The sequence below is a fragment of the Fundulus heteroclitus genome, chromosome 5 (genome assembly GCF_011125445.2).
Source record: "Fundulus heteroclitus isolate FHET01 chromosome 5, MU-UCD_Fhet_4.1, whole genome shotgun sequence".
In the NCBI taxonomy this organism is placed as follows: Eukaryota; Metazoa; Chordata; class Actinopteri; order Cyprinodontiformes; family Fundulidae; genus Fundulus; species Fundulus heteroclitus.
The window spans coordinates 7,969,833-7,982,041 of NC_046365.1; the positions used below are offsets into that span (position 1 = coordinate 7,969,833).

Here is a 12,209-nt window from a genome sequence, read left to right on the forward strand (position 1 = left end):
AATAATTATCTGACCATCTGGTGGGATGTTGTGCAGCTTTGAGATTTTATTCTCAGTTGGTCCTCTAAAATAAAAGTAAAAAAATATGGCACCATCCAAGAAATGTAACGTATTCAATCTCAGAAAACGTTTATCATTTGATTCAGGCTACATCAAAAGCAACACATACATTTTCAAGGGTACATAGCATGCTTTTCAATTCTTTCTTTTCAGATTGAAATCATTTATTTGTGATCTATATAAAGTGGAACTGCAATGCTTTGGTCTGAATTCCTCATTAATTTACCGCCACATTCTCCCTTGTAACCTTTGTTCTGATGTGCATCTAAGAGCAACTCATTTTGGTGCAGTCTCTCTAAAGCTAGCTTTATACTCAACACGTTGAACGGGGTGCGAGGGTGCGTGTGTTCCAAAAAGGACGCAATAGTGCGACTGAAAACAACATACATGAATTACTGGTATACTTTCATGGGTTAGTTTATTGGCAAAGTCTCATGGGTGCTAGATTGTTTACAATACTGCACGCGGTCATTGTGGAAGTGTGAATTGTCAACTGCTTCTACTCTTTTTACTACATTTGAACAACTGGTTATGTTGAGTACTGCCCCCCCCCCCCCCGTGTTATTGGAGAATACTGCAACTATGTCCAGTCTGCCCAGACCAGCGTGGCAACCCAACGCGTGAGTATAATTGAGCCTAAAGGAGACACTTCACACTTTTAGGAGTAAGCTGGGGGATGGTCTAATAAACAACCAAACAGTCTCACTTATCCACTTGTAGCTTCGGCATTCTTCAGCTTGGACTAGAAAATTACTCAGAGAACTAAAAATAGGGTGTGCAAATATGCTTCATTAAAGTGCTGCGTGCAATCTAAAGTACTAAATATGCAAGTTTAAGTGGTCAAGTGAAAGTTAAAGGTGTTTCTTCTTAGACGTAACTGACGGCTGTTTGTTATGGTGGGGTTTGTGAGACTGGTAAGCTCAAAGTCCATGACCTTGGTTAGGGGTTCTGCAGCAAATACTGTGACGTAATTGTTAGAAAACTGAATGGCTCGAAATATGTGACACAAACCAAATACAAAGATATTTTTGCAGTTCCGGAGAAAACTGCATTCATATTTTCTGCATTCCTAGAGATTTCAAGTACACAACAAGTGTATATAAGGGCTAAAACTTTGGATTTTGCATGATATTTTCCAATTAAAGACAAGTTAGAACTTGATGTTCCACAAAATGTTCTTTGTTCTGACATGTTCAAACCCAGGTAACACGTTTTTCATAACTCCAGCATACACATCAAGACAGTAAATAGGATGATATCATATTTGAGTCTCTGTAGAAGAGCATTTTTGAATTAATGTCAGATTATTTATGAGATTATTTGCAAGATTTATACCTGTTTCGTACTACTTCAGCTGAAGGCTCTTCCCAAAATAAGATGACTTTTTTAACGAACTTATACTGTACTAAGACTGTATGTGTAGCTGACTACAGTTATAAGTGAAATGACCATCAATGGTCCAAGTCTAGAATGAAAGGTCCAAATGCCATAAAAACACAGCTGTACACCTTGGGCTCTGAATTAATTTGTAAAAAAATAAATAAAAAAAGAAAGATAAATAACCTTAAGTCATCTAGCTGCACTAACAATTTCCTCAGAAAGGTGTGGTTAGGTGAGATCTGATAGTACTTTGTTACATTGCATTAAGTGATCGGCAACCCTGCCAGTCATTTAATGGACCAGAAGGGTCTTTCCAACCAGCTTAGTCATTGGTCAGGTCCAATCAAGTTGAAATCAGTTAATTCAAGCCACCAATTTCTATGCGCATCTCTAGACTGAAATACAGCCAACTCAAACACAGACAGCTGAATTTTCTTAAAACAACTTTTATCTTTGCCCTAATTAAAATTTATAATCATAAAACAACTCTTCTTCCTTTTGACAAATTGTTATACCTGTGAACATGAGCTGCAGATGGAACACAAAACATCTTGTCAAAAACTTCTTAATTTAGTCATTGTCACTATCGGGTAGGGAAAGTCATCAGATGTTCCCTTCAAGGGAGCACAATATGAGGGTGTTTACTCATTTTACGTTCTGATCTAGACTTGCTGAATAGGGACCATCAAATACAAAAAAAATGTGATAGCATCTTATAATCTGATGAACTCCTTAAAAAGCACCATAAGAGTGCTACACTGGGTCACCCAACAGAGAAAGAGTAATCTAAAAAAAACCTGTTCTTTCTTTGTTATACCATTATTATCTGTGATCAAGCTACAACAGCTCCTGCCATTCAATATTTCTGCATTTGTGTGTGCGTTCTTGTACTTGCAGCTGAGCAAAAGCATTTTTTACTCACTTTATTAGTAAAGTGAGGACTTTTATGTAAAGTGAGGACCTTTTTTTTGGTCCTCACTTCTTTTCTGGGCTAGAGGTTACATTTCGCACTATGGTACCAATTAGGTTTAGGTATATACTGTTAAAGGTTAGGGTTAGGGTCAGGGTTTTGTCATAGAAAGGCTTGAAAACGAATAGAAGTCAAGGCACAGTTCTCACTTTGTATTTCAAACAAAGGTATGTGTATGTGGGTGTGTTTGTGTGTATGTGCGTGCGTGCGTGCGTGCGTGCGTGCGTGCGTGCGTGCGTGCGTGGAGGACAAATATTAGCTTGCCAATGGAGTCCATCTCTCCAGCTTCATTAGATGTTGTCTGTTTCTGTGCTCACTCTTCTTGCTTGTTTCAGGAGATGGGAAACATGAATCGAATCGTTGAGGTTTGCACTCCTCAGAGGAGGGAAGCACTTACACAGCAACAAAATCCTCTCCAGGGACGGGACAGCGGAGCGAAGGGGGAGGCAGAACAGAACGACGTAGCATTTCAGCAAGTGACGGTCTGAAACTAAAATGCAATTCTGCAGTCACACGGGAGTCAGTGAAAACGATATCAAGGCGAAGACTTTGAATACAGATTAAAATGCCAGCTCAGTCACATAGAAGGAAATGAACATTAAGAGTTGATTATAGGATTATGGGAAAGGTGACTTTTTACATAATCCGTGGTGGTATTCACGCTATCTCTTACCAGACAATAACTGTTTTAATTTACAGTATTTACATGTAATAACAGGATTTAGTATCTAATAATGACCACATGTTTTTCCAACTATAGCAGGGCAGCACAATATATTGAATCGCAATCATTATCCACTGCAAAACCAATATGTGGAGCAATTGTTGACATGATATTTTTTATGTAATAAAGTTTCCGTATGTCAATAATATAATTTATCCAATTAGTAGTTTTACTGTCCTCTATGCCCACATCTGACTAAGATGCTAAAGCTCAGCAAGAATTTTCGAGATAATGAAATTATGGAAAAGAAAGAAGAGTGACTTAAATACGGGTAAATCATAATTAATATCACCAGCACAATATTTAGCAATCTAAGTGCAATTTTATGTTTTCCTTACATCATCAAGCCCTCAAACAAGTCCAACCAGTCAAATATGGAACAGTTTTGGATAAAACTTTGACCTGTGACATGCTAAGTAAACTTCCTTTCAAACTCTTGCTGAGAGTAGGAAGAAGTTTAAAAAGAGTAAAGGGCCAGGGTATACCTTGGAGGAACAAACTGTATGAGCCTCCAGACCTCATAGCAAAATATTAGCAGTTATAGTGATTTTCTGGTCGCGGACATCTCCACAACAGCAGCTCACTCAAAAAAAACATGTATTTTCTCTGTCAAGAGGGGTGTTTTTTTTGTAGGTTTGGCAGATCCTGCAAAACCCCATTTTGTAAAGTTATAGAGAGAGTTGTATCAAGAAATGAAGAAGTGACCTGACTAAGACAGTTTTTAGCTGGACCAGAGACTAAAGATCTGCCATTCTGGAGATAAAAAACAAATCTTTCTCCGATCAGTTAATGGACCAAAATATAAGCACAACCAGGTTCAAGTAACAACAACCCTCTTCAGAAATAAAGTGGTTAAGTGTAGTAGAATCAAGGTTGTCTATTTACAGTATCAGGGAGGTTTGAGGAAGCAATATTAAAGTCAGAATAGATGATGTACCTGGTAATTCAGGCTGCTACAGAAAGACCTATCAGTAGGTAACCGGAAGGCAAAAGGTATTACAGCAAAGCTGTCTTATCTTTGAGCTTCCAACATACATCTATCAAGAAACATATTGGATTTACAATTGTTGACAGGCTTGTGCTCTTAGGGTTGTATATGCGGAATCTACTTCGTCGAGACTCTTCTTCTGCTGCCACTTGTTGAAAGCTATCAGATTTTCTCTGTTTAAAGGGAGAGCTGTTGGGGCAGAGGCATGACGTAGTGTTATGTTAGGCACCCCCTATACAGAAGCTTTTTGTCCTTGTTGCAGTCATCCGAGGTTTGATTTATGACCCCAAGATGTCTGCTGCATGTGTTCCCCTACGCTTTCTCTAGCCTATTTCCTAGCCTCATCAATGTTCAACAAAGACTACTAGTAACACACAATCTTTAAGACAAAGTATGTCAGGAGTTAGTGTTGTGTGACTGAAATGACAGTACAGGTCAGCAACATTTATGGTTGACATCTGAGATTGCAAGTGAAAGGCTCTATGCTTCAGCATATCCAATGCTTTACTGGCATTTAACCATGAGCCGGGTACTAGCAGGAATCTAAAATGTTATGGTTTCAAAAGCACCATTCTTACAGCTTCAAGGCTTTTAATGAGATGCCAGGAAAAGTGCTAGGGAGGGCAGAGTTTTCCCAGCTCCATGGAGTATAAAAGTGCACAGCACTGCCCATCCCTCACCTGTTGCTGTACACTGCAAGAATGCTGACTGAAAGATGGATACGTTTCTATAGCAGATCACTGTCAAGATACTGAAAACAGGGGTAAGACGCAGTGAAGTGCATGTCACTTGTCCTGAGAGTCATTGATGTTACCATAGAATAGCATATTTTATGCTACTTGTAATTTAATGAATTAGAAAAATTTATTGTAAGGGGACATAACCCCTTACCCCTTAGTTTGGGTTCATGTCTTTACCCAAACTTGGATGAACAAATAAAAGTAAAATGTAAGAGAAACTGTGGTATTATGTTATTCTAACTGACCTCTAATTATAATGCAAGATAAAGAAATCTACCATATCACAATAAACTTACATGATCTTTCCAGTGTTCATCTAGCATCTTAAGGTTGCAGCCTTGCTCTTTGTTCCATCATCATTCTTTTTTCTTTTCTTTTGCTTACGAACCAACAAGGGAGTCCAGGATGGATTAAAACCCCTCCTTTTCCTGATGGAACTGTATGATCCTGCTGATCATTCTTCTTGTCGCTTCACAGCAGCAGGGGTCTCCAAGGTCGGCCCCTTGACAAATGGAGCAACTCATTGTGAGTGAGGAGGAGGAACAGAGAGCAGGAAGAGAGAAAGGAGATTTGTAGCTGCCAGAGCGGTCGGCGACCTCGCCATTTGGACAAACCCGCGTTTTGTTTTGTGCCGACGCCCACTTGAGGAAACTCAAAGCTGTTTGGCACGCATAAAGATGGCAGCTTGAGGGGCCCATTCTATGGCTGTCCAAAGAAAATGCTCCCTTACTAACACACACGCAGTCACAACATAATCCCAGGAGACCTCCATCTACCCCAGCAAGAGTAAGCCTGACACGAGCTTCAGACACAACGCTTAAAATCCCAGCGAACCTCTGCGCACACTGACACACACTGAAACACACACATTAATACATATAATTACCCTCAGCAGAAAGTAGGGGGCCTGAATCCCAGGCCAGGCAGGTGCTGCAGCAGGCCCACACAAGGATAGCTGTGCATAAATAAGTGTGTGTGTGCACGTGTGTGTATGTGTGAGTGTGATAGTGGGGGCTCGTTTGCCGTCTGTCAGCTCAGCCTGCTGCTTGCGTATTCATTCGGTCTCTGTTTCTCTTCTCCTGGGGTTTCTTGGCTGTTTGTGTGCATCTGCATGCTGTCATCTGTCTTTTACAAGGCAGGCCTTACTCATAGATCAATGCATTCAGTATTATGTGTCGTCCTAATGGCATTATTGGGGTCACTGTGAGTGAGCGACGCACACACTGGTTCCAGCATCCTCCCACTCTGATGCTCCCGATTTTGACAGAAATGCGGCCTTGTTACATGTTGTGCCATGACTGCTACCCAGCAGGCAAAGAATTTAAAGCTGGCCTTGGCAACGTTTCAGTCCAAAAATATGATCCATTAATCAGCCTCAATGAGAAATGGGCACTTGCATAATTGCTCTTGTATTCCAAGGAAAATGTCAGGTTTAGCATGCAAAGAAGCTTTTGTCGGATGGTTTAAGCAGTAGAGATCAATATAATTAGAACATATGAGTACATTGAGTTTTTAGTTGTCCTTTAATCACCTTTCCAGTGCATGTTTAAGTTGAATGAGCAATAAGCAATATGTCATTATTTTAAATACAAAGAACTAAAAAATAGTAATGTGAAGAACTAAAGGTTATATTTCAGATGGAACAGGGCAGGGATTCCCAAAGTGTGGTGCACTAACCCCTGGGGTTGTGCGAGCTGACGCTAGGGGGTGCGCGAGAAGACAAATGTAATTGAGGTCTGTTTTTTCCCCACACCATAAAGACGTGCAAAAAAAACATTTCCTTTGTAAAACTTAAAATCAAAAACTGTAAATATAACAAATAAATAAAATGTATTAACACGAAAATCTACTTATTTAGAAAAAGTCTTCTTCTATGCTTCATTTTAAGATGAAATATAGAGGAAGATATCTTCTTCTATGCATTGTACTGTATGTGCGCACCTAGCTTGTGGCCTCTACTTCATTCATTCTCGCAAATATGCTCAATTGGCTGAAATTGGGGAAACAGTCAGGCAGGTGAGACATCTAAAATTAGTGATGAAGGAGGAGAGGATCCAAGAGAGAGAGAGGAATCGGAGGCAACAGAGGAGAGAATTGCAATGGATTTGGGAGAAGAAAACTAGTGGCAGTCAGAAAATGTCTATCTCTCTCCTCACTTCACGTCATTTCATGTCAGTAGAGGGGAAATTGAATTTGGGCCGAAAGTTTTACAAGGTTAAATTGAGTGACTTGATCTCTCTATTGATCACGCTGCACCTACAAACAGCGCTGCTCATGGTGCTGTGACTCAGTGACAAGCTCTGCTGCTGCTGGTGGGAAAATTAGTGGTGGATGCGGTTTCTTGACTATGTTCATGCACAGAGCTGTAACACTTGTCATTGTGATTCAGACAGCTGCAGTTCATTTTACAGATGCAGTTTTAGCGCGTATTCAGACAGGAACCAGGAAACAGGCAACTGGTGGTGGGGGCTGTGGGGAGCTGAGGTGTGTTGCTGTGGGCGTGTTTACCTGCTGTGAAACAATCAGGAAATAACTTTTTATTCCTCTGATCAATAACAGCTTTATGGATTGCTCTGTTATTGTTACTTTTACTACCAAAGTTCTCTCTCTGTTGTCTTCAGACACCATTCAAATTTAACTTTTTTGTGTTTGTATTTTGCAGAGTAAATTGTGAGTCAGACTCAGATTTAGAAGCTGGTACAAGTAAATAAATAAAGCAAAAACAAACAAAGGAAGATCATCAGAGTTTAATCTGTGAATCCACCTGGATGGTCTCTGCTTCAGAGATGTTACAGGTTGTGGAGGTGTGACCGATCTGACTGTCTCTTTTTTCTCTGGCTTCAGGCTGAGCCACTAATGCACCTGAAAGACCTCGTGATTCTCTTTTGGGAGTTGTGTGTAACTTTATTGCAATTTAATTCAAATTATGTTCTAATTTTATTTCCATAACCTTTGCTATGATGGTTGTGTTGTTGTAACTGCAACTGCAATTTTGTTCATGTTTTTTTTAAGATAGGTGGTGCGCCTACCCGGTTGGGACACAGAAGGGGGTGCGTGGCTAAAAACATTTTGGAACCCTTGGGCTAGAGTATGACGTCCCACCACAGCTCTCTGTGTTGTTCTCCATTCTCTTGTTTACATAGCCGGGTGACCGGGCGTGCACATATGTGGATGTGAACAGCTGCCACTCAGGGCTAACAAAATGTCTTTTTGATTTTCCCACAAAAGGCTTTCCTGTCCCTCTTCCATAAAGGCCAGGTTTGTCAAGTGGAAGACTACTAGTTTGCCTGACAACAGATTTTCCCTCCTGAGCTATGGATCTGTACAGATCCTCAAGAGTCACCTCGGGGCTACTTGCTGCTTGTTTGATTAATGATCGCTCTATCACTGCAGGTGGACCCCACATGTCTTGTTTGGTGTCAGATGTGCCATACCATTTAAGTATGTAGAAAGCTTTGGATTACGTTATATGACCAAACCCTGCTTTAAATGTCTCCACAACTTTCTCCCTGACCTCCCTGCTGTGTTCCCTGGTGCTCTTGATGCTGTTTGTTCATTAATGTTCTCTGACAAAATCTGTGAGGTCTTCACAGAAAATCTGGATTTATAATGTGATTGTGTCACACACAGGGGTACTCTATTGGCTTTTGAAGCCATTTGATCACTTAGGGTTTTATTTAGAGATGCCAGAGTATTAGTGATACGCCACACTTTTCAGATTCTATTTGTAAGAAATTTGAATATAAGGTAATAAAAAAAACTTGAAGTTTGAGGTTGGAACATGTGAAAGGGTTCAAGGGCTTAAAAATATAAAGAAAAAAAAAAGAAAAAAAAAAGGTCCTCACTTTACATCAATGTCCTCACTTTGGAGGTAAAATACGAAATGTTCTCACTCTACTGCAAGTACAAGTACACACACACACACACACACACACACACACACACACAGGGACAGACAAAAAGAAAAGCATGCATACAGAAATAGACTAAAGCAGCCACATAAAGCTTGTATTACTTACCTTGTCAAACAAGGACTTCCATTGCTGAGACAGGAAAAGCAAAGAGAAAAGAAGAGCAAGTGAAGGTGAAAGTGAGTGAGAGGAAGAAATGGAAGAATGAAAAACCTCAGACAGGAGCCAGAGGGGACTGGCCGCACCTGTTTCAAAAGGATGTACTTCACCACAAATGAGCCTAAATTCTGCTCTGCTCTTAACTGATCACTGATCATTGAGGAGGACGCAACAACTTAAAGAGTAGGCCTACCGTGTTCTAAAATGATGCATTCCTAAAAGCTTATTCTCAGACATCCTTTATTACAGTTCAGTAATGACATGAAAGAGCCCTCAAGAGTTTAATTTTCACTCATTATATCAAACAATTCAACAGAGACCCGGCTTCCTATCGATAAAGGTTGGTAGTTTAAACGTGGAACTTACAACTTCTTCTGGAGCAACGGGAAGGACGTCGGTACTCTCCAAAACCTCGATCTCCTCCCCCTCTGCGTGGGCAGCCACCGCCGGGGAGATGTTCACCGGAGCCTCCCGGGTTCCGCCGGTCATCCTCGGGCTGCTCTCCTCCATACATCCACTAGATTGTACGAAATGACCCCAGAAGCAGACGATTCCTCCCCATCTCTCTGCTCAAGGAAAGCTACAATGCATCAGGCGTCTCCGCACGCTCCTGTTATGGAAAGTTGGCCAAGTTTAGTAGGAGTTGAAAATGTCCCCATGTGGTGGTTTGCTGTCAGCGGTCCAAGTTTCAGGGGCGCATTCTGCGGCGACCCTCGTTCACTCTGAGAGCGGCGACGCAGGAGGAGCAGCGGAGCGCAGATCCATCTGGGAGAGAAACAATTACATCATCAGCGGTGACAGCGGGACGGAGATGACAAACGGGCCCGGGGCTGACGCACGCGCTCCCTTTTTGGATTGAATCCGCGCACGCGAGGGGAGGACGCGACTTCACGCGACGTGCGCACGCGGCAGACTCGCGGGGAGAAGTTCGGACACGCGCCAGTTTTTTTGGTGCGTCATGACACCTGGCACGCGGTCCGCCCGCCGGGCAGAGACGGGAGGCGGAGAGGACAGCGCGAGCTCCCCGGGGGAGGCAGGGAGAACCCGTGTCCGCGGAGAGATGTTGCCCGGGATCAGCTCCGGATGAAGCGGCTCCGCTCCGTTGCGCATACGTCCTCGCAGGAACGCTGGGATGAAGAGAGCGGGTGGGGGTTGGGGGGGAGCAGAAATGAGTGGAAAGGAGGGAGGGAGAGAGGGAGAGATCGAGGGATCACCAGCGATTCCTGATGAGGGGTTTCTGCTGAGGGACTCCCGGTGTCTGGCTCAGCAGCTGACAGCAGCTCACGTTAGCTGTACAGTTACACACAGTCTTGCATAAGCATCTTAAATCGTTTCACCTGTGGTCACATTACAGACTTATTTTGTTGGAATGTACCGATATGACTGCTATTTAGGCCTATAGCAGCACTGAGCCTGAGGAGGAAGAAAGAGCTAGCGTAGTCTCTTAAATTTCTGTCTAATTTTAGAATCTTGATGTTGGCGTGCGTGCGTTTGTATTCGGCCCCCTTTACTCCCAATAATATCCGGTGCTAGCCTTCAGTTATCATCTCCATAATAAATGGAGTCAGTCGTGTGTGGCCTAATCTAATCTTAGTATAAAACCAGCTGTTCTGTTTGGGGCCTTGGGAGGTTTGAAGAACATTAGTGAACAAAGAGCATAATGAAGAACAACGAACAAAGCAGACAGGTCAGGGAGAAAGTTGTGTAGAAGTTTAAAGGAAATGAAAGAGTATATGGCAGCTGCAAACCTGAGCTGTATAAGATGTAAAATTGTAATTTTTCACCACGATATCAGTATAGAGAATATCACAATTGTAACGGACACCTTTGGTAGGATACGACATTCCAGGTGTTGGCTATTTCATTCTGCAGGTCCGTATATACTTGGCAACTTGGATGGACTCACCTGATGTGACTGGAGGGTGATGGGAGCAATGTTGGTAAATAAGTTGTATTACCACAAACAGTCAAAGGTTTTTAGTCAAAGAGTGAGAAGAAATTTCCCACTGAAAGAAAGTTTTACAGAAGAAACAGCAAACAGGTAGAATAAGGCGCTGTGGTCAATTTAGACTTAAGTTGAACAATTTAGCTATGCTATAATATCCTGTGGAGCAAAAAAAAAAAAAAAAAACATTTCCATATCAAGACATGTTGGTGACAGCATGATGCTGTGGAGGTGCTTTTCTTCAGCAGGAATAGACTAGTCAGAATTGGGAAGATGGATAGAGGAAAAAATCCTGGAAGGAAACTTGTTAGAGGCAGCAAAAGCCTTGCTAATGAGGTTTCGGTTCACCTTTCAGCTGAACAATGACTCTAAACATCCAGAGCTAAAATGGGATATTAGACACTTAACCGTTGACGTTAACCAAAGGTCTCCAGCCTGACTCAGGTTGAACTTGTAAATGAAAATGGTGCAAAAATAATGTTCGACTCCAGGTGTTCAAAGGTTGGCAGAGACATCGCCCATGAAACCTGCAAGCTGCCGTAAAGGGTGGTTCTAAAAGGAATTCAGTCAGAAAGGTCAAATGCGAACGCGCACCACATTTTTAAGCTTTCTTATTTGTACAAAATAAACGGCTTTGGTACGTTTTTGGTTGCAATATGACAAAATGTCATAACAACATCGTTAGGTGCCCTTTTAAGTTCAAGATTTTCAATTGAAAAACCTCTTTTTTCATGTTAGAAGTCTGGCTTCCAGTGATCACTTCTTCTGTCCACCAAAACCACAAAGCCTGCATCCTTCAGCTGCTCCCATTTAAAGGCACAAGGCAGGAAGTGTCTGTCCAAGGAAGCAGCTGAAGTTCCTGAGCCTTTCACGTTTGCAAAAGTTCCTTGCATCTCAGCTGCAACAATCCACCATTAAAGACGAGCACCTACCTATTACCTGAGCAGACATCAAAAGCACATAATAGACGGGTGGAAGCCACGTATGAGGAGGTGTCATGGGTGGTCTGTATCAGCGTCCCTACGGCGAAACTCTCTCTGCTTCAGCGTAATTGCATTGCCATGGAAACAGTACAGTTAAGTTATATATGTCTACCCTTTAGAGATGTCTTTCTGGCCACTATACAACAGTGACAGATTAAAGCCAGACGGCTGTTTTCTCATTGAGGAACACCCAGGAGCCACCTTTTCTAAAAAGGTTGGACCGAGGAAATCTCATTCTGCCTGTATAACTTTGACCAGATTCCCACAAATCATTAGTGTAATCTGTATAATTGCCAGGGATGTTTATCTATAACACTATTTTTTCACAACACAAAGGTATGTGAATTCA

At 41.9% G+C, this 12,209-nt stretch overlaps 1 protein-coding gene across 4 annotated transcripts in view; it reads right to left on the reverse strand.

Annotated features, from left to right (window-relative positions):
• Positions 1–10,083, reverse strand: part of rhbdl3 (rhomboid, veinlet-like 3 (Drosophila)) — a 94,241-nt gene extending 84,158 nt beyond the window's left edge. For 2 of the 4 annotated variants that reach the window (XM_036136805.1, XM_012873182.3), the window contains exons 1-2: positions 9,299–10,083; positions 8,882–8,905 (exon numbers count right to left, since the gene is read on the reverse strand). In XM_036136805.1, the coding sequence (XP_035992698.1) occupies positions 8,882–8,905; positions 9,299–9,442 (168 nt within the window). In that variant the 5' untranslated portion in view covers positions 9,443–10,083. The remainder of the gene's footprint in view (positions 1–8,881; positions 8,906–9,298) is intronic. The other 2 variants (XM_021321841.2, XM_012873184.3) reach the window with 2 other exon arrangements.
• Positions 10,084–12,209: the final 2,126 nt, after the last annotated feature.